Source organism: Triturus cristatus, chromosome 1_2 (genome assembly GCF_964204655.1).
Source record: "Triturus cristatus chromosome 1_2, aTriCri1.1, whole genome shotgun sequence".
Lineage (NCBI taxonomy): Eukaryota > Metazoa > Chordata > Amphibia > Caudata > Salamandridae > Triturus > Triturus cristatus.
In genome coordinates this window covers 1,025,170,075-1,025,189,580 of record NC_140580.1, presented here as the reverse complement: position 1 = coordinate 1,025,189,580, position 19,506 = coordinate 1,025,170,075, and the positions used below count along the sequence as shown (strand labels likewise).

General features: G+C 45.4%; 1 protein-coding gene across 2 annotated transcripts in view; it reads left to right on the top strand.

The window, feature by feature from the left end:
- ASTN2 (astrotactin 2) overlaps positions 1-18,639 on the top strand; it is a 2,498,474-nt gene extending 2,479,835 nt beyond the window's left edge. For both annotated transcript variants that reach the window (XM_085612137.1, XM_085612129.1), the window contains one exon: positions 17,872-18,639. In XM_085612137.1, coding sequence (XP_085468263.1) covers positions 17,872-18,109 — 238 coding nt within the window. In that variant the 3' untranslated portion in view covers positions 18,110-18,639. The remainder of the gene's footprint in view (positions 1-17,871) is intronic.
- Positions 18,640-19,506: the final 867 nt, after the last annotated feature.

Sequence of the window (19,506 nt, the reverse complement as noted above, 5' to 3'; positions counted from 1 at the left end):
CTAAAAATCTTCTGCTGACAGGCTATGTCAATGTGTCAGCGTTTCATGATGGCAAAAGGGGCTTTCTATCAATTATACACTCTTCAGAATGCATGAAGCTCTTTGATGACATGCAGGCTAGTCTGGAAACTAAATCAGTCTAAATCACACATGAGAAATTTGAAATCTGGCATATCCTTCTTTGGTATTGCTTTCTATATGCCTCCTCCCCATCTAAATAAACTTTCCTCAGAGAAAATGTACTTACATTTTGTGGGTGATATTAAAGTTCATTTTGATATCCCCTTTAATTAGACTCCAGCAATATTTAGAGATCTCCTAACTTGTTTTTAGTGTTTCCATAGCTGACTGCAGTGTTACGCATTGTGGTGGCCACACACTAGATATTGTATGTATTGATGTAAACCAATGCAGAGTCTTCCAACATTGGCCATTACTTGGTGTGGCTATTATGAGATCAATGTATCTGGTATACTGAGCCTCTGCCTTTGAGGCACCATGGTGGGACATGCGTTAAAACTGTGCGTAAATGGAATAGAGTGAGCCAGATAAGGTACAAGATTTTAAATGATCTTGAACCTTCCCAAACTATTATTTGTAAGAAGGACAGAACCTGTGATTCCTAGTTTTATAAAAAGTTCCAAAACCTGTGCCTACTCACAGCTGGAGTGATCATTGTGTTTAGATTGCTCCTTACCTGCGAAACGCAAATGTCAAGTCTGCAATAATCACTTCAAAAAGGTGGTTAAAACTGCTAAATCCTTATATTATGATAGCAAAATGTTCCCCTCTCCCAATGTTCCTAAAGCTGTTTTTAACTAAGAGAATTTTAAAAAGTCCCTTCTATTTTTGAGTAGCATTGGACTCCATGGCTACCCAGCCTGAGATAGAGTGCAAATTCAGCAACTTAGTGCCATCTAATAATCCTTCTGCGTGTGTCATTCGATTTAGCGCTCTTAAAAATGAGGAGTTCTTTCCTTACTTAAGAATAGTAAGTCACTTGGCTCAGGAGCAGATCATCTTTCAGCCAAGTTCCATAAAAATCTACTACTGCAATACTGCGCCCCTGTAAAAGACATCATTAACACCTCCTTAATCACAGGATGTGTTCTTGCTGAGTTGAAAGAGGCTGGGTTTGTTCCACTGAAGAAACCAAATTTAGATCTAGAGGTGATTGATAACTACAGGTCATTCTCCCAGCTGCCGTTCTCCCAAATTTAACCAGATGTTGTCTTATGTGAAGTTTAATAATGTTTTGCATTCTGCACACGCCGTATTTCAGGATGGTTGCAGCAGTGAGTTGTCCGTCTTGCTGAGCTTCGATGAAGTGCTTATGTCAACATCCCCCATCATTTTGGATCTTTTAGCCACATCGGATACAATTAATTATCGTATTCTGTTTAGCCGATGTTGCCAGTACTCCTGGGGCTGCAGATTCTTTTTTGTCCAAGCAAACTATTCAAGTCTTTCTGGACTCTCTTCTACCTCAGAAGAAATCTGTGACATGTGGAGTCTCTCAAGGCTCAGTATTATCCTCTGTATTTTTCAACTCATATGTGGTGCCGCTGGCCACTATTATCTAATCATATGGTCTGGTGGTAGCCATGTTTGTAGACATTACACAGATCATTTTTTAGATCAATGGGGACCCCAGTCAACAATTCCATGTTTACTTGCCTTCAAAGAGTCGAAGATTGGATGTGGTTGGACAAACTGAAGCTTAATGGAAGCACAACCGAACTCCCGGCTCCTTTTAGACCTTCACAAGTCTGGGAGGCGGCATTTTGGGCTGTATGTTTAGGATAGAAGCCAACCGTACTCCAACTGAGTGTGCAAAGAACCCAGGCATTAAAAACGAATTCTAATTGATCACTCCAAAAGCAATCAACTCATTCGTCAGTGTATTCTTACGCCAGATACACTCTTAAACACATTCTATCTTTGTTTACTTTGCCTCACTGAGTGCGAATTGTCAGTCTTTTCATCCTCACAACACTAAGCTACCCTAATGCCATTTGACTCTTCAGTTAGGATCATAAGGAAATTGGAAGTGGTTCAAAATGAGCCACCAGACTTCATTTCCGTGGCAATTTCATCCCTTCCTTGGCTTCTAATAAAACAAAGGATTGTGTTTAAGGCCTTCTGTTCGGTCCATAAAGCCCTTTACAACTCAAAGCAGAATTATTTATCCAGGAGACCTGCGTGCTACTTTCCTAGGTGCATAATGCGATCAGAACCATAGCTCTGTTTAGGGTATCCAAGTTTCTGTGGGTATCACTTGGGTTGCCAAGCGTTCTCAATGGCAACTGCTCAACACGGGAATGCCTTGCCTATATTTCTTGAAACTCAAATCATCAGTTTAGGAGAATGCTGGAAACTTTTTGTTTCCGAAGTCAGCGCAGCAATTTGATGGACATTCTTTCAAGCATCAAATTGTCCTTATCTGACTCAGATGGTGGATGTTCTTATAGAGCGATGATACATGCGGGTGTACGCGTGTGCTCTGGAAGGACCAAATAAAAAAAGTTAAATACAAATAAAAGCAGTTCATACAGTGGGAATGGATTCCAAACTCACTTATGTGAATTCCTAAAGAATCTGGAAATCTGTGACAGGTGCAGGCATATTCCATTTAGGTTTACATAGCCAAGTGTGGTTTTACAGTTTTTTTGTGAATTGGCCCCTATGTGTATGGTGCATTTCAGCTGCTGCAAATGTTTTTCCTTTCCTTTAAATGATCCTCCCAAAAGCTGCTCAACATTCCTCTCATCAGTGCTTAGTGTCAGAAATTGCCTCAAGGTTTGTTCTTTATTGGTTATTTATTGACTGCTCCTAAGGCTGTAATTTGTGCATGTTATTCTTTCATTCCTTTCTCACAAGTCCGTATCCCCTCTACCTGCTCTTTCGCTGCCTTCCTGCCTCCTGGTATCTCTCATTTGTGCGTCCCTATATATAAGCATTGACAATATGACCATCAAAAATGGAATGACCAAAAAAAAAAAACATTCATTGGCAATGGCAATAGATCTGGTGTTAATGTGATGAAACCTGCACTCACATCGACAGCATATTTTACCTTTGGTGTATTGGGAATATATGCAAGAATCAAGAAAGAGGATCTTCCTGCTCTGATTTTACTGAACATGGGCACAGCCAACAGTGCATGAGAAAAGGGTATTTAGGGGTGAATCCACTCTGGACAAATGTCAGCAAGAGAATGCACAATGCAAAGTGCCTTAAACAACACCTGTTGTTTATCCACTGGTAACCTCTGGAGGAAGTCCAACTGGGATTTAACAGAAGCAAACAGAAGTAAACTCTGTAACGTGATATCTGCGTTTTGCACAGTCTGAAGGCGACAGATAAGATATTTAGGTAAGCCAAGCAAAACTGCATTCCTGTAAACCAAACGGGGGGACAGCTGCCCGAGTCACAAGACTTCTCCTCTCAATGCAAAGGCAAAGAAGTATTTTCCATAAGCTTTTCAAAAGGCAGTAACATGTACCAGCAATCTAGCACCAGTCTTGGTAGGAATACCAGCAGTTTTGGTCATAGGGGCTGGGAGTGGTTAAAGATCTACCAAACAAAGATTCAGGTCTAAGGAGGAGTCAGTAGATCCAACATCTCTGTTTTATCAGCATTCACATTCAAAAGGTTATTGGTCTTCAAACACCTGACAGAAGCAAGAAATATGTGACGTTACAACGCAGTTGTTACACCGCGGTACGTTACATTGCAGTTATTACAACGCAACTTGCGCTAGAGGCGCTGGACTTAGGAATAGCATGATTTACTATTCCAACTCCAGCCTACGTAACAGTAGGAAAGGTGTTGGAATAGTAAATCATACTATTCCTTAGTGTATAGCGCCATCCAGCGCAAGTCGTTGTAACGACTTGCGTTGTAATGACGGCGATGTAAATGTATCGCGGTGTAACAACAGCGTTGTAAAGGTCGTTCGCCGAAGCAAGATATCCCAAAGTTTAAGGGGATTGTCAGAGTTACTACCACTTTGTTGTATCAATAACTGAACACCAACAGTGTATCAAAATTGGTCAAAAGGACAAATTAAAGCAACTAAAAGGATTAAAAGCTAAAGAAGTCAACAAAGTGCACAAAAATTCTTAATTAATTGATGCCAAGTATTTTAATGTTTAAATAGAAAAAAACACTTTAATTCACACAAAAACAAGTACTCCCCGTACAATTACAAATGTACACAATGAAATCATGACCTCCCCTGCATCCTTTGTATCAGAAGGGATCTTAGTGTTAGATAATGTATAGTCTCTGGCTCTACATGGCAATTATCAAGGGAAGTTCTTCCTATTACATTTGTCACAGAGTTCTCAACGCAAAACCTTGTTCTCTTATATTTCTTAAAGTCACAGATTAAACTCCCTTCCTAGTGCATTTACCAAAGAGTTCACAATGTAAAACCTAACTTTCACTGTATTAAGGCAGTAGTGTAACAAAGCCCCCCACACCTCCAACCGTGCGGGGGGCCCTGAGCACCAGGGGCCCCTTCAGCACAGTACCCTGACTTCAGAGGTCGTGAGTGAGTCAAGAGGGGGCCCCCTCAATGCACTTTGCAGGGAGTGCCCCATAACTTTCATTACACCACTGTATTAAAGTAGAACAGTCCAAGCCTGACACATGGAGATGTTATGAGTTATAAACTTAGAATTGAGCAACACACAAAATAACCCAAAATACATCAATGTCCAACCAATTTTTTTGCTTTTTAAATGAAAATTACTTTAAACAACTAACTTCTATAGAATGTTTACAAGATTTTAGGTGGAATTACCAATTTTAACCACCCCTTTTAGGAGCCTCGCAGATCAAATATGGTGCAAATCAAATACCCGAAAGAAATCTCACAGGGGGCTGTGAATATAGTTGTCCCTTAAATATACAGTGTCCCTATTATGTAGCCTGCTCCTGTCACCTGTTTGATACCAGATGACAATGTGTACACAAAGAGGCAAAACCTAAAAACGAGCAATGCCTTTATATGGGCCAATTTGTACACATAAAGCTTTACATGATCAGCAAGGTTAGGCCTACAAGCTTTGTCAAGTCATTCACAATGAGGCCTTCTGCCATGTTTCCACATTTAAAAGTCAACAAGTTAGGCCTATTGTCTTTAAAATAAAGGCGACCGTGTGGTTTCTTCCTAGCTAGACCCATCAAACATTTTAGGCAGACCCACATTATACATTAACATTAACATTAACATGTCACCCTCTGGAGACATCAAACGTTTACTGTGGCTAAACCTAAAAAGAGACTTCTGTAGTAAGCCCTTATTATTACATTTGCCAGAGAGTTCACAGTGGAAACCCCCTTCCTATTGAATTTGTCACATAGTTCAAAATGCAAAGCCCTTCCAATGCTGTTTGTCATGGCGTTCACAATGGCAACCCCCCCTAATGTATCACGAAGGGTCCCTATTATACAACACTTTGCTATTTCTTTTGTCTGAGAGTTCACAGTGTGAAACCCCTTCCTACTGCATTTGAGAACTGCGTTCAGGAGGTCCAAGAGCAGTAGGAGGTTACTAGCTCCTATTGTATCATTAGGGGTAGGGTATTCATCTCTGGGGTCATGGGGCTTCCATAACCCAGGGTCTCAAACCAAGTGACACTTTTAACTCTAATTTCTAAGTACAATTAGAAAGAGCAATAAGTAGGTGCCCTGGGCTAGAAACTGAGAATAAAACAGTAACACTCAACAAATTAATGTGCAGCCAGTGCTTTTTTTAGAAAAAACTGAAAATAGGTGATAACAAGTGACCCATGGGCAGCGCAAGGGGCTTGTAAATAAGCCCCTAAGTTCGTCAACACACACACACACACACAGCTAAATACTGTAATCAAAATGATATATACATTCTGTTTGAGTTGGGAAACAGATAATTTAGCTTCTGGGGGGCGACGGCTGGGATAGGGTTTGCAATTGGGTGTGGGAAAAGCACAGAGGATGGTGGGAGTTGGCAGCATTGGGCAGATATTTTTTAAATATTTGAGACAGGGAGGAGAAGCCATGGTATGTATGGATCCCGCATCAAGCCTCTGCCCCTGTGTAGCAGTTGGAAACAGAGGCAGACACTTTTGCTGGCAATACATAACATAAAATTATATATCGGAAAATAGTGAATAATAGGTTTTTTTGTTTGGATTTCACCGCATTGAGAGTGCCAGGGGCAGTTCCTGCACGGTATGGACTTTGCAGTCCATGCCGTCCATGACCTGGGGTGCATGCACACAGGGCATGCACCCTGTGGCCCTGGGGCAACAGGTGGCCCTCAGGGCCCCCTTTGTTTCCTCTTCACCCCAGTTTTCATGGTGGGCTCACCGCCATGAAAAGCGTGGCGGCGAGGAAACTCGTAATATGCTTGGCGGTGCGTATTACAGTCTCAAGACCTCCACAATACTGCCTGGGATCTCTGATCCCTAGCGTTTGCAGCGGTCCCACTGCCACCCCCGTATGTCACCGTGGCTACGGCAGTCCATTGGACCGCCGTAGCGATAATCAGGCCCTACGTTTTTTAGTAAGCGGGAAGGTTTTCCTGGTCCTTTTCCAATCAATATGTAATTGCAGCAACTCTAGACCCATGTCTAAAGTAGACATTTCCTTCTTTGTACTAGAAGAAGAAGAAGATAAATATATGTTATTGTTTAGTTAATAACAACCATAACAATATACCAACAAAATTAAATACAAGACACCATTAAAATGTACATTAAAAAAAACACGTCTATTTAAGATTACGAATTACAGCACTAGGTTAACAGTATTCAAGAGGTAGTAGCATTATTCGAGAAGAAACCTAGGCATTACCACATAATATATTTCAAATAAATGTAAGAAGAATGGAAGAGTCTCCTTTTTTCAGTAGTGTAAAGTATAGCCTACTTCTATTCAGCAATATTTTCTGTGTATTAATTTTCATCAGTCATAAATAACACATGTAACATACATAATGAACCCATTACTTTTAATTTTTCTGACCTGATGGACAGATACCGCCCCAAACTGCTGTGGGACCAGCATGGCACTAGCTCCCTAATGCAGCAGGGCCTACACCACAGCTTTCCAAACTTTTCATGTTGGTGACACTTTTTGGAGATGCATCATTTTGAGACACAGTAAGGCAGTGTAGCGAACGAGCGTAGCAAGCGAGCCCGAACCACTTAAGGTGGGTTCGGGGCGGGTTTTCTCCCCGGAAGAAATTTTTGAAATAAAAGTGGGCAAATGGTGCATTTTCAAGCAAATTTGAGACCATGAGGTTAAACACTGGCCCCTGCAGCAGATGCCTTCGTCCACTGAGCCACCAGACCTGGCATACACCCATCTCTCTCTCTCTCTCTCTCTCTCTCTCTCTCTTCCTCCCCCTCCCTCCCTCCCTCGCTCCCTCTCTCTATCCCTCCCTCCCTCTATCTGTCTCCCTCCCTCTGTCTCTCTCCCTCTCCCTCTGTCTCCCTCCCTCTCTCTCCCTCTGTCTACCTCCCTCTGTCTCCCTCTATCTGTCTCGCTCCCTCTGTCGCCCTCCTCCCTCTGTCTGTCTCCCTCCCTCTGTCACCCTCCTCCTTCTGTCGCCCTCCTCCCTCTGTCTGTCTCCCTCTCTCTGTCTGTCTCCCTCCCTCTGTCTGTCTCCCTCTGTCTTTGCCCTCTGTCTCCCGCTCTCTGTCTCCCCCTCTCCCTCCCTCTGTCACCCCCTGTCTCCCTCTCTCTCTTCTCTGTTTCCCTCTGTTTCCATCCCTCTGTCTCCCTCACTCTGTCTCTCTCTCTCCCTCTGTCTCCCTCTGTCTGTCTCTCTCCCTCTGTCTCTCTGTGTCCCTCTCTCTGTCTCCCTCTCTCTCTGTCTCCCTCTCTCTCTGTCTCCCTCCCTCAGTCTCCTTCTGTCTCCCTCCCTCTTCTTCCCTCTGTCTCCGTCTGACTCCCTCCCTCTGTCTCCCTCTGCCTCCCTCTCTCTCCCTCTCTCTGTCTCCCCCTCTCCCTCCCTCTGTCACCCCCTGTCTCCCTCTCTCTCTTCCTCTGTCTCCCTCTGTCTCCCTCTCCCTCTCTGTCTCCCTCTCCGTCTCTCTGCCTCTCTCTGTCTCAGTCTCTGCCTCTGTCTGTCCCTGTCCCTGTCTCTGCCTCTATCTGTCTGTCTGTCCCTGTCTGTATGTCGCTGTCTCCCTCTCTCTGTCTCCCTCTCCGTCTCTCTGTCTCTGTCCGTCCCAGCCTCTATCTGTCTGCCTCTGTCCCTGTCTCTCCCTCGATCTGTCTCTGTCTGTCCCTGTCTCAGTCTGTCTCTGTCTCTATCTGTCTGTCTCCCTCCCTCTCTCTCTTTGTCTCCTTCCCTCTCTCTATCTCTCTCTCTGTCTCCCTCTGTCTCCGTCACTCTGTCTCCCTCTCTCTCTGTCTCCCTCTCTCTGTCTCCCTCTCTCTCTCTCTGTCTCCCTCCCTCTCTCTCCCTCTGTCTCCCTCCCTGTGTCTGTCTCCGTCTGTCTCCCTCTTGTCTGTCTCCCTCTATCTGTCTCCCTCCCTCTCTCCCTCTATCTGTCTCCCTCCCTCTGTCTCCCTCTATCTGTCTCCCTCCCTCTGTCTCCATCCCTCTGTCGCCGTCCTCCCTCTGTCTGTCTCCCTCCCTCTGTCTCCCTCTCTCTGTCTCCCTCTCTCTGTCTCCGTCCCTCTGTCTCCTTCCCTCTGTCTCTGTCCCTCTGTCTCCCCCACCCTCTGTCTCCCCCTCCCTCTGTCTGTTTCCCTCTGTCTCCCTCCCTCTGTCTCCCTCCCTCTGTCTCCCTCCCTCTGTCTCCCTCTCGCTCTGTCTCCCTCCCTCTGTCTCCCTCTATCTGTCTCCCTCTCCCTCCCTCTGTCTACCCCGGACTGTCTCCCTCCCTTTGTCTCCCTCCCTTTGTCTGTCTCCCTCCCTCTGTCTCCCTCTATCTGTCTGTCTCCCTCCCTCCCTCTGTCGCCCTCCTACCTCTGTCTGTCTCCCTCTGTCTGTCGCCCTCTGTTTCCCTCTCTGTCTCCCTCTCTCGGTCTCCCTCCCTCTCTCCCTCTCCCTCCCTCTGACTTCCTCCATCTCCCTCTGTCTATCTCCCTCTGTCTGTCACCCTCTGTCACCTCACCCCAGCTTCCCGGGCACACACACAGTCGCACCCGAGTACTTCGCAGGTCTTTAAAAGACCATTTACTGGGAAACGTTATGCAATAGATGAAGCATAGTGAGAACAAAGGTTTCAAAGGAATGCCTCTTAATTAGCAGCAGTTATGTGCTAAGTGCCCGTTAATACCAGTGTCATCCCGCGACACACCCACCATTTGCAGGCGACACAGTACTGTGTCGGACACAGCATTTGGAAAGCTTTGGCCTACACCCTCCTCTAGTGCACCCCACTCTCACCTTCTTCATACCTCTTGGTTACCCTGGTCTGGCTTGTAATTCTTCACTGACCGTCCCCAGTCATGTTCAACGAACAGAATTTTGAAATGCACCTAACTTGCATCCCAGCTCGACTAGTGAGCAGCATGTTTGCCCCCAGCTGGAAAATGTAGAAAATAATTGGGCAGGGCATTCAATGGAATAAATGTCAGATAATGTGTCTCTTCTGCAACCCTGCCAAGTTTCCCGGGTCCATGTTTGATGCGCCGCTCCAGTCCAGGATTTTGCCTTTAGTTCTGGGACTTGGAGTCTTGTTTATTTTATTATAAAACATAATTCTAACGAAAAAACCCGTCCAGGATCAGCATATCACAAAAAGACCTGGGAAAGTTGGAAACTTTTCAGCTATGCTTTTGACCAAATAAAGATACTGTAAATGCGCTTCTAAAATCACCTCTGGTGAGTGTCTCCCTTTCCTGGCTTCATGGCGCTCTTCTGCCTTCCTTGGCTTCAGGGCGCTTCTCCAAGTGCATTATCCTGCGGACAGGAAGGGCTTAAAGAGGAGCACTGAGTGCTAAGAGGGTAGGAGGGAGCACAGTGCTGATTTAAGGCCTTGGATGTCATGTACAGTGCTCTCAGTCTGCAGTAGCTGGTTTTACTTTCCTTTCTGCCCCCCACCTCTGTTTTTGCATTTGTAGGACAGTAACTCATTCCCTCTCTTTTATGTTAGGGTGGGTCTTCGTATTGAGACAGTTTTGTGAGCAGCTTTTGAAAGGGTGGTTGCTGGAGCCTGACGTCATTCTCCGCAGAGAGAACTTTAATGCCAGGACTATGATTTATAGCTGCAAGTTGGCATTCCGAAATGCGTCTCGTAATATGTTTCCCAGCTTCCAGCAGAAGTTTCATGTCTTTTTTTTTTTTTTTACTATGAAATGTCGGCCAAATTCAAAGTCTTGGCATTAAAAACTCTTGAGTCCGGAACCTTCTAATACAGATGTATTGCGCTTGTTTCCAGGCCTGCACAGGCCACTCGGCTTCCCAGTACCTCCTTGGGGGCGGGATTGACGTGAACTTTCGAAAACACTTCCCTCGTGGCTTGACCTCTGCAGACTGAGTTGGAGCTTGTTGCTTTGGAAGAAGGGAAACTCGATACCTATAATATGCCCGCAATTATATCTGATCCGCTCCTATAATTATCTGTCATTTTCAGTGGTTCACCTTTGAAAGAAAAGACATCTCCAGTGTGGAAATTTACGAACCCTAAGAGCTGTGATAAGAAAATGTCTCCCAGCGTATTGCTTAGTAACTTCCCCTGAGCTCTTTCTATGTAACTGCGTCCAAGCAGGGCGAAAATGAAATGCATATAGCTGATGTTCTGAGAAAAGGCCCAAAATAGCTGTTATAGGAGAATTCTTTCGTAGGATTTCCCTCACCTCATGCAAAGTGTCATTCTTGCATCAAACTCATCTGGAAAGAGGGTCATAGTTGTCGCTTAACGTCTAATCTCGCGACTGCTGTGGTAGCACCCAGGACTTTAAGTGGGGTGAAAAAACTGGGGGGTCTCATAAACGGGGTTGGCCAATGTAATTAAGGGCGAAGCTTAAAACACGTAAGCTAAAAATCTGTGTTTAGCATAGGGTGCTGCCCGACTTGTACTTTGCTGATTCTGTCATTGCATCCAGATATATGATACAACAAGTAACATCATACCCACAAGAAGTCAGGACTATTGGCTTTGTCAATGGGTGTTAGCTGCATGAGATAAATAAGCAGCAACTATGGCTTGTCCTATATTCTACTTAAAGCCCTGGTGACACCACCGACGATGCTGCTGCTCCTGCTTTTCAAAAAGAGAAGGGAAATCCAGAGAGAAAATGACTCTCTTTAAAGGATTTCCCTTCCCTTACAACGCTCACCTGGCATGACGTCATGCTGTAACCACCACTAGTGAGAAGTGAGCAGTTTGAGCACGCGCACATCGATGTGCCTGCTGTCACTGGAGTCCGGAAAAAAATGGACCGCCTGTATCAGGGCGCAAAACAGAGCCCGATAGGGACCAGTTTCGAGGCCCCCTCTAAAAAACTGCCGGTGCTCATCACCGGCTGGACCCGGCTCACTTAAAGCCCTGGTAGCACCCCAGTTGTCCATCTGGAATTGCCGTACAACAGAACTGCCCTCCTTATAGGTACCTTTGCCTCAGGGTTTTAATTACTCACTGCTGAAGAGATAAATGGGCACCAGGGGCTGTACTACATAAAGTGCCCTGGGGGCGCAACAGGTGTTCGCGCCCGCTTGGCGTGCCACCGGGGCACTTTGGTATTACAGAAGGGGCCGCAGCAGGGGCTTGTGCGGCCCCTTCTGTAATACCAATAGCACAGGCGTTCTGCCTATCTGCCCCTCATCTCAGTCTAGTGGCTCGTAAGATAGTCCTATTGCGCTCTGGTATCAGTCCTTGGTCCAACTGGATAGAGTCTGGAGACTGTCCTGCGAGTGCTTCCAAGGAAAGGCTCTACAAAGCTGCCTCTTGTCCCTCTCTAGTGTGCTAGCTGATCACTTCAATAATACTTCTAATAAGCGTTCTAGACTGTCGCTTATGTTCCCGTGCTGACGCCTTCAAATCATAACCCATGAATGTACGGAGTACTGAGCCCTATGAAGCTGACAGTTTCGCCTCCTTTCTTGCTTTTATCCTCCTCTGAGTGACAAAGTACTTCCAGATGTGCAGCCGAATTGGCTTTTCCTTTGCTTTCCATGTGGCGCTTTGCTTCCAATTCTCTTGGGTTGGGTATCGCAGCTTCAACGAATTATGTTCTTGACGTTTGCAGGAATAGGGGTTGAATCCATTTACTCTTTGCTTTCCCGCTCTACGCCTTGTTTGATAGAGTAAGGAGACGAGGATAACTATGCTACTTCTCCAATTGATAGCGTACCATCCCTAGGTAGACCCTAATCCCCAGGTAAGCTCCCACCCCCAGGGAGGCATCTTTCTTCATCTTTCAGTCTAACCTAGTCTATGCCTTCCATGAGATCCCCAGTCAAGCATCCCAAGCTGAAGTTCTCGGTTCCTTCAGTTCTGTTGTAAGTCATGTCCATTGATCATTGCACAGAAATGAACTCTTGTTTTCCTTAAAGCAGCCACTTTATACTTTGGCTGAGCAGGATGCACAAAGGAACTTGTGGCAAGAGACCTTTTTGGAAATAGAGCCAACTACAAAACTTCAGAAATTACGTCTCCCTCCCTCCACAAAACAAAGTAAGGAGAGAAATCGTGGATCTGCCTCCTTGTAGCTATGCGGAGGGACATATATCCTGCTACAGAGGGACATAATATCCCCTAGAGCTGCACTACACACTTTGTTTGAACAATGGCAGAGGGGTCACCCTAATAAATAGTACCCACTCTCCCTCCAGTCATTTTTAACACATCACTTTAAACTTCACTGCCACTGACACCCACAAACCCAAACGGCTTCTCATCAAAAGATCTCCGATAAAGAGACCCTTCGGGGGACCCGTAGGGCATTGCAGCGCCGGCCTGACGAGGAGCAAAGCCCAAATGATGAAGCATGACATCCTTCGGGGTGCATGAGGGGATTATGATGAGGACACACTGTCCCCCACAGATAGAGTAGCACACAAAAAAGTTTCTTCCTCTTTCATCCTCTACAAGGAACAGTGACTCCCTTTGTGTACTAGTTACTTTTCGGGAGCAAGGGTCACTGGACCTAATAATCAGCTTCTAGTGTCCCCCCTCTCTATAAATAGGATTGTAATTGAGAGCCAGTTTGTGTTCCTTGATGTATTTACTTTTCTGAGACAACTATTTTTTTTATTGCTGATTTATCTCCATGTTTAGTAACTGAGTGTTGTTTGGAAATCTTATGTTCTAAAGAGACAGTGATATTTACTAATTCACTTGCATGTTTATTTATTTTACTTTTGTGTCTTGATAGCATGTTGTTGGCTTTATGCCTTTTTTCTGATCACGAAGTAAAGACTTCTGTGAAAATATCCTTTCTTAAAGATTTAGGGGCATATTTATGTGAAAGTCACGCAGCGCAGCAAACAAGTCACCTTTCTGCCCTGCGCTGCATGACAAGGAAAGGGTAAGAATGTGCTGTATTTAAAAGAATATGGTGCATGCCTGCCTTTGTCCCTGCGCTGGCACTGTTATGGCTGCCTAGCGCCAACGCAGGCACCCTTGCACCATGTGCTTCCTAGCGCCAATGCAGGTACCCTTGCACCATGGTGCAAGGGTGCATGTGCTTCATGCAGGATTGTTTTTGTGCAGTGAAGGGCACATTCCTGCACAAAAACAATCTTAAGAGGCATATTTCTCTTTCTATGTATGCTGCATTCTGCAGCACTCATAGAAAGGGGAAGTAACGAGGAAAAATAAAGTTATTTCTCCTCATTATGACTCCCGTGAGAAGGACTATCTTTTTGGTGGATTCCCAGGTCTACCAATGTTGGTAAATCTGGATATGTCTCAAAAACCATAGGAACACCCATGCAACGTCCATGGAATGCCTTCCCAGGGCAGAGTAACGCAACTCAGAGATTTACGCTGTATTGCGTTACCTCAGATTTATGAAGCCACTCAGGGCCATGCAAGGTGGCCTTGCATGACTTCATAAATCTTTTTTTGGGCTTGTGTCGCGCTTTCGTGGTGCAAGAGCAATGCAACTCCCCTCATAAATGTGCCCCACAGTGAAAACACCAGCCCTTTGTCAAAGGTATCTACAATGCAGTATTTTGCTGGATATGAATTTCAGGTTCACCACATACAACACAAACCTCATCTTTTGACTCATTTTCAGAACACCGTTCTTTGAGTGTACAGCTTACCTCTGTACATACAGTCTGTTTGGCAAAGGGGCCCTTCTCCCAGATTCCGTTTTCTTGTAGCCCAAATTGTTGCATGATTATGACATTTTCTTTCTAGGACAGCTGTGGGCAGCTGTGAACAGCTTTGCCAATACTGTTAAAAGTACGCCTCCTGAATAGGCATGACTTCCTTGAGACATGCACTTTATAACAGAGGATCTGTCAGCTTTAACAGTATTTGTGTTTTCAGTATCACTGTTCAGACTTTCTGTAGAGAGAAAGTCAACAGCTGTTATAATAACTGTATTAAATCCTGCTGTTTTTCAGTTGCTCATGCAGCTTATTTTCGCATCCGATGTGGACTGTACACCACCAACTTCAGTAGTCCTTAGTACCCTTCATTTCACAGCAGCAACTCCAGCGATGGTTAGGCGTATGCTGGGCTAAAGGAGAGAGGGCCATCAACTTGTTCCCCAGTGTTAGTTCTTGAAGGGACCTACCCTTACCTTATTTCTCTAGGTTGTTGAGTTCTTTGAACGGACCGTATCTCTGTACCCCAGGGAAGTACATCCTGGCTCTATTTTGTAAAATTTCTGCAGATCAAGTGATGAAATTTGGACTTTCTGTATGAAAATGTGTCAGATCTGTGTGAAAGAAGCTACCTTCCACGGCTGTAGGAGCACCCCTTCGCTCAGGGCATAACTTGTGGCCACGGTTGTTGGTTGCTGGCTTTTGTGTAATCCTGCTCTGTTCCAATCATCTCCTCCTTTTACTTGCGTACAGTTCCCACACATTTCTATAAAAGTCATCTACAACAAGGAAGTGTGGAAAGAAAATCTCAAATTTACCTAGCAATGGAAAACGGAAACTCATTATTTAGTGCAAGAGGGCTGGTATCTCTAAATGTAGTGTGAGGTCCTCTACTGGGCGAAACTGTTCATTTGTGGGTGATTTCAACATGAAGGTAGGCAGTTCTTCTTTTTCTGATAAAAATCTCTCTTTGAAGTGTTAGATTTAACACACATGGTCAACTCCCTTACTTATCAGGTTTTTAACTTCATGGACTTGATTTTTACACATTTTAATTTTGTGGCTCATCTTGACACCTTATCTATATCCTGGATAGACCGCCATTTAATAACAAAAAATACTTTTTTGCCGGTTTACCTTGCAGAACTTAACTCCATTCTTTTCTGATAGAAATCCTACACTTGATGCTAGTATTGAAGGTTTAATTTAATATACCAATGTTTGAATTACTGTCATGCCAGACCAAATTTCTCACTAAAGATTCTTAAATCTTACAGAAAAACACCATCAGCCTTAAGTTAGACAGATGCGCTTTGCTGACCAAATTTCCCCACAAAGCATTTGAAAGAGTATGACATAACAGTATACCTTGGCTAGTATGCCAATTATAGACTAGCCACTAAACAGTGTAAAAATTGTATTAAAGAATATGCCTTATGACTTACACACATCCTCTACTTTTGAGAGAGTCTCAACTTCCCCAGCCATCGCTGTTCTCCCATAAACCAGCATCCCGCATGTTAAAGGGTGTCAATCAGTTGGAACACAAGTGTATTTTTAGAATCATCCTGGCGTTTGTCGTGTTACATAGGAGACATCCTGGGAGGATCTATTGTAGTGACCTGTATTACTTGCCTACTGCCAGACCCCAAATAAATGTTATCCTTCATAGTTGTAAGCAGTCCTTGACATGGCACCTCTGCCTTGATCTGAATTCTGATTGATCAAAATGCTGGCAACTAAACTTGCTTGCATGTAGGTTTTCATTATCCTCAGACTTCCTTTCATTCAATCTCTTCTGTTTCCCACACTGTTATCCCTTCTACATATGTTATTCCTCTTTCTGCTGTTCTCCAATGATCCTTCTTTCCCTCTCGACCTTCAGCTCCTCTTGCAAGTCTTTGCCGTTTCCTGGCCCTGTGCCATCTTTCAAGAATCCTTCCAGTAATTTAGTCTCTGCCTTGCTCAGTTTGTTTTCTACCACTCCTCCCACTCTCATCTTCTTTGCTACCTTTCTTCACCATGACATCCCCATATCCTTCCATTTTTCCTGTTTACTTTCATTTTTGCTCTTAGTTTCACATGATTCGTCAAAAGGCTTTCCACTCATTAACTTTCTTCTAAGCTCTCGTCTTTTTCCTCACACTTCTCACTCATTTAACTCTTCTCTTATCTCTTTATTCTTCCATCCAACTCTTGCTGACTTCTTTTTTCTGCATCAGCCCTGCCTTTGCCATCCAGTCCACATACTTCACAGTTTCCACCCCATCAACCTTAACTCCGTATATCTGCCAACATACACACGGTGCCACCTATGTCACAACATAGCAGCTCTGCTTATACCGTCTCCTGGTCAGGAGCCGAGGTCACACAGTGGGAGATAAGGCGAGCTGGATACTCCTGCGCAGAGTGGGTTTGCAGTTTTTGTTTGTAGTCCGGGTACAGCTAATACCAATGGGTGGTTTGAATCCTCCGCTAACATCAGTGACAACCTCTAAATGTGCAATGTGTCTCTTCAAGATCTTTCAAGATCATGGGGCTTGTTTCTAAGCCCCTTGCGCCACCGGTGCGTCACTTTTAATATGGGAAAAAGTGACGTAGCAGTGGCGCAATGGGGCTTGTAAATAATCCCCCGTGTTTCTAATATTCAGATGAGCTGCTGTTTGTACAGTAAGCTCCGGAGGAAACAGATTTTATCCCTTACATATCATGTGTGAAGTCGCCTCGTAGATATGGGTAAGCCCAGTGTGCCGCTGGAGCGTCATAAAAAGTGATGTTCCGACGGCGCCCCGGGCTTGTAAATAAACCCCTCAGCGATATGGGCTTTGCCTTATTTACAAAGCAGTGTTAAGCCACTTAACGTTAGCCCTACTTAGCGTGAAAGGGGCGGGCAATGGGTGTTGTGGTTGGCGTTCTACCCCAACACCCATTGATTTTGGTGCTGCCCCATATTTACAAGGGTGGCTTAGATATGGGGCAGCGACAAAATGAAGACCAGGGAATACCTGGTGTTACCCTGGCGAAACGAGAAGAAATACTTTATTTCTTCTCATTTTTGTTGTTTCTATGTGTGCTGCGTTGTGCAGCACTTATAGAAACAGCAAAATACCATTGATTGTTTATGTGCAGGAAGGTGTCCCTTCCTGCACATAAACAATCATTAAAAAAAATGACAGTTGCAAAATCTATGCAGCACACATAGAAGATACCTTCCTGCTCATAAACAATCCTTCCCCTCAACGCAGGCACCTTTGCACTATGGTGCAAGGGTGCCTGCATTGGCTCTAGGCTGCTACATTTAGGGCCAGTACAGGGAGAAACGCTGAGCTACACTGTATTCTTGTAAATATAGTGCAGCCCTGCGTTTCAGAGGTTGCGGTACGCGGTGTTAATCCAACAAGGCTAACGCCGCGTTCCGTTACTTCTTTTGTAAATATGCCCCCTGGTAAATACCACATCCCGCTGTTTTGGTATTTACTGAGAGCCGTTTTACCGTGCCAAACTACAGTACTGAGAAGAGTGGAGGGTGTTGGGGTTTCTGTTTGCAGAAGTTCTCATGTGTTTTTCCACCTGGATATTGTACGGAAGTTCTTGCTTGGATGATCCCTCCTCACACAAATATATTTTTCTCTCGACAGGAAAGCTCACCTCATTCTGAGAAGGCTGGAGAAGGTCAGTGGTCACTGCTCCGCCCTCCTCCGGAGCGCGCACATCCAGGCCCGCACCGACACCATACCCTACCTGCTGTGCCGACGCGAGGACCTCCGGCCCTCAGGCCTCCTGTGGTACAACATCCTCAAGGACAACAAGGTGACGTGTGAGGAAAAGATGGTCCCCATGCCCCGCAACACGTACGGTGACGCCAAGGGGCGGTGAGCCAGGGACACTGGCCTGTGGACCAAGTGGAGGCCAGGGACTCTTCTCCAGGGCTCAGGGAATCCCTGAAGACATTCTGGGGCTTGGGGAGAGGGTGGAGTCGCAAAGAATGTAGCGCTAATCCAGGCCCCTCACAGACTTTTCTACTAGAACTATTGGATACCTGGACAGTCAAGCTGCCTTTCCGCGAGGGGACGTCCTGATTTTTAAGTACCTCATCGGAGCGCAGAGATGGCTCCGCTTTTTTTGTAAGCTTTTGTTATCGAGTCCTAAACTCCGCCATCAATGCCAAGGATGTGGCCATGCAAAGGCCAAAGCGCACAGCGGACTCCCTCAGGCCTTCGGAGGAACCTGCGAACACACACCAAGAGCAACCCCGCAAGGGGCCCAACAAAGGGGGACACGGACTGAGGAGTCTACGGGGTTGTTTGTGGCAGGTCTCCTTGTTGGGCCGCCCTTCCTTTGCAGGTTCTTGACAGTTCTCGGCATTAAACCTTTTCAAGTCCCCACTCTTGCTGGTTTCCAATTGATTTCTGCTGTTTTGTGTTCCTTTGACATTCCTGACAAACACACAAGGCCTTTGTTTCGGAGGTTCCAGCTCGCTGTTTTTCATAGAGAAAAATCAGGGGTCACACGAGGCTTTTAGGAAATGAAATCCTATCCTGTCCTGGTATGAGGACCTTAATAAGCAGCAAATTAGAGTAGCTGGGAGTCTTCCAACTCCCCTGTCCTGGGCACACGACGATTACAGTTGGGAAAGAAGCGAGAGGGCAGGCAAGGAGAGGTGGCCCCTGTGAGCTCGCATGGGATTGGTTCAGCTCAGGGTGGGCGGGGAGCCACGGCTAAACAAACATGGGGGCTGACATCTTTCCTGCAAGAGGATGGAGGAACTCCAGGTCTGGGGGGGCCAACAGAGGATTAGTTTGAGGGGAGCCGTCCAAGAATGAGGGACTGAGCTAACCACTGGATCTCATTAACATGGAGGAAATATTATCTGTAACATGATTTTGGCTTCCTGCATGTACTTTGATGAAAAACGTGTTTTTACTATACTATGAACCTGCACACATGTGGGCCCACGTATCCTGTTTACACTCAGTACTCCGTCGCCGCATAGCTGCACAGGCTCCCCTACCGCCTCAACGACGGTGTAGAGTGTCACCGCACCGGTATGTGGGGATCGGCTACCTGTCCACTGGAGCTGTCTGGCCTACTCTCCCACGCTACACTAAAGCTCAAGAAAGACCATGCAAACAGACCTACATTTCAATTCATACAATCTACCCACGGCAAAAGCATAGGGCACTGTAAGATCTGTTTATTGGAAATCCTACACACCAGTACGCTGCCTCGAACACAGTATTCAGCGAGAATGTCCCACAAAAATGTGCATATTA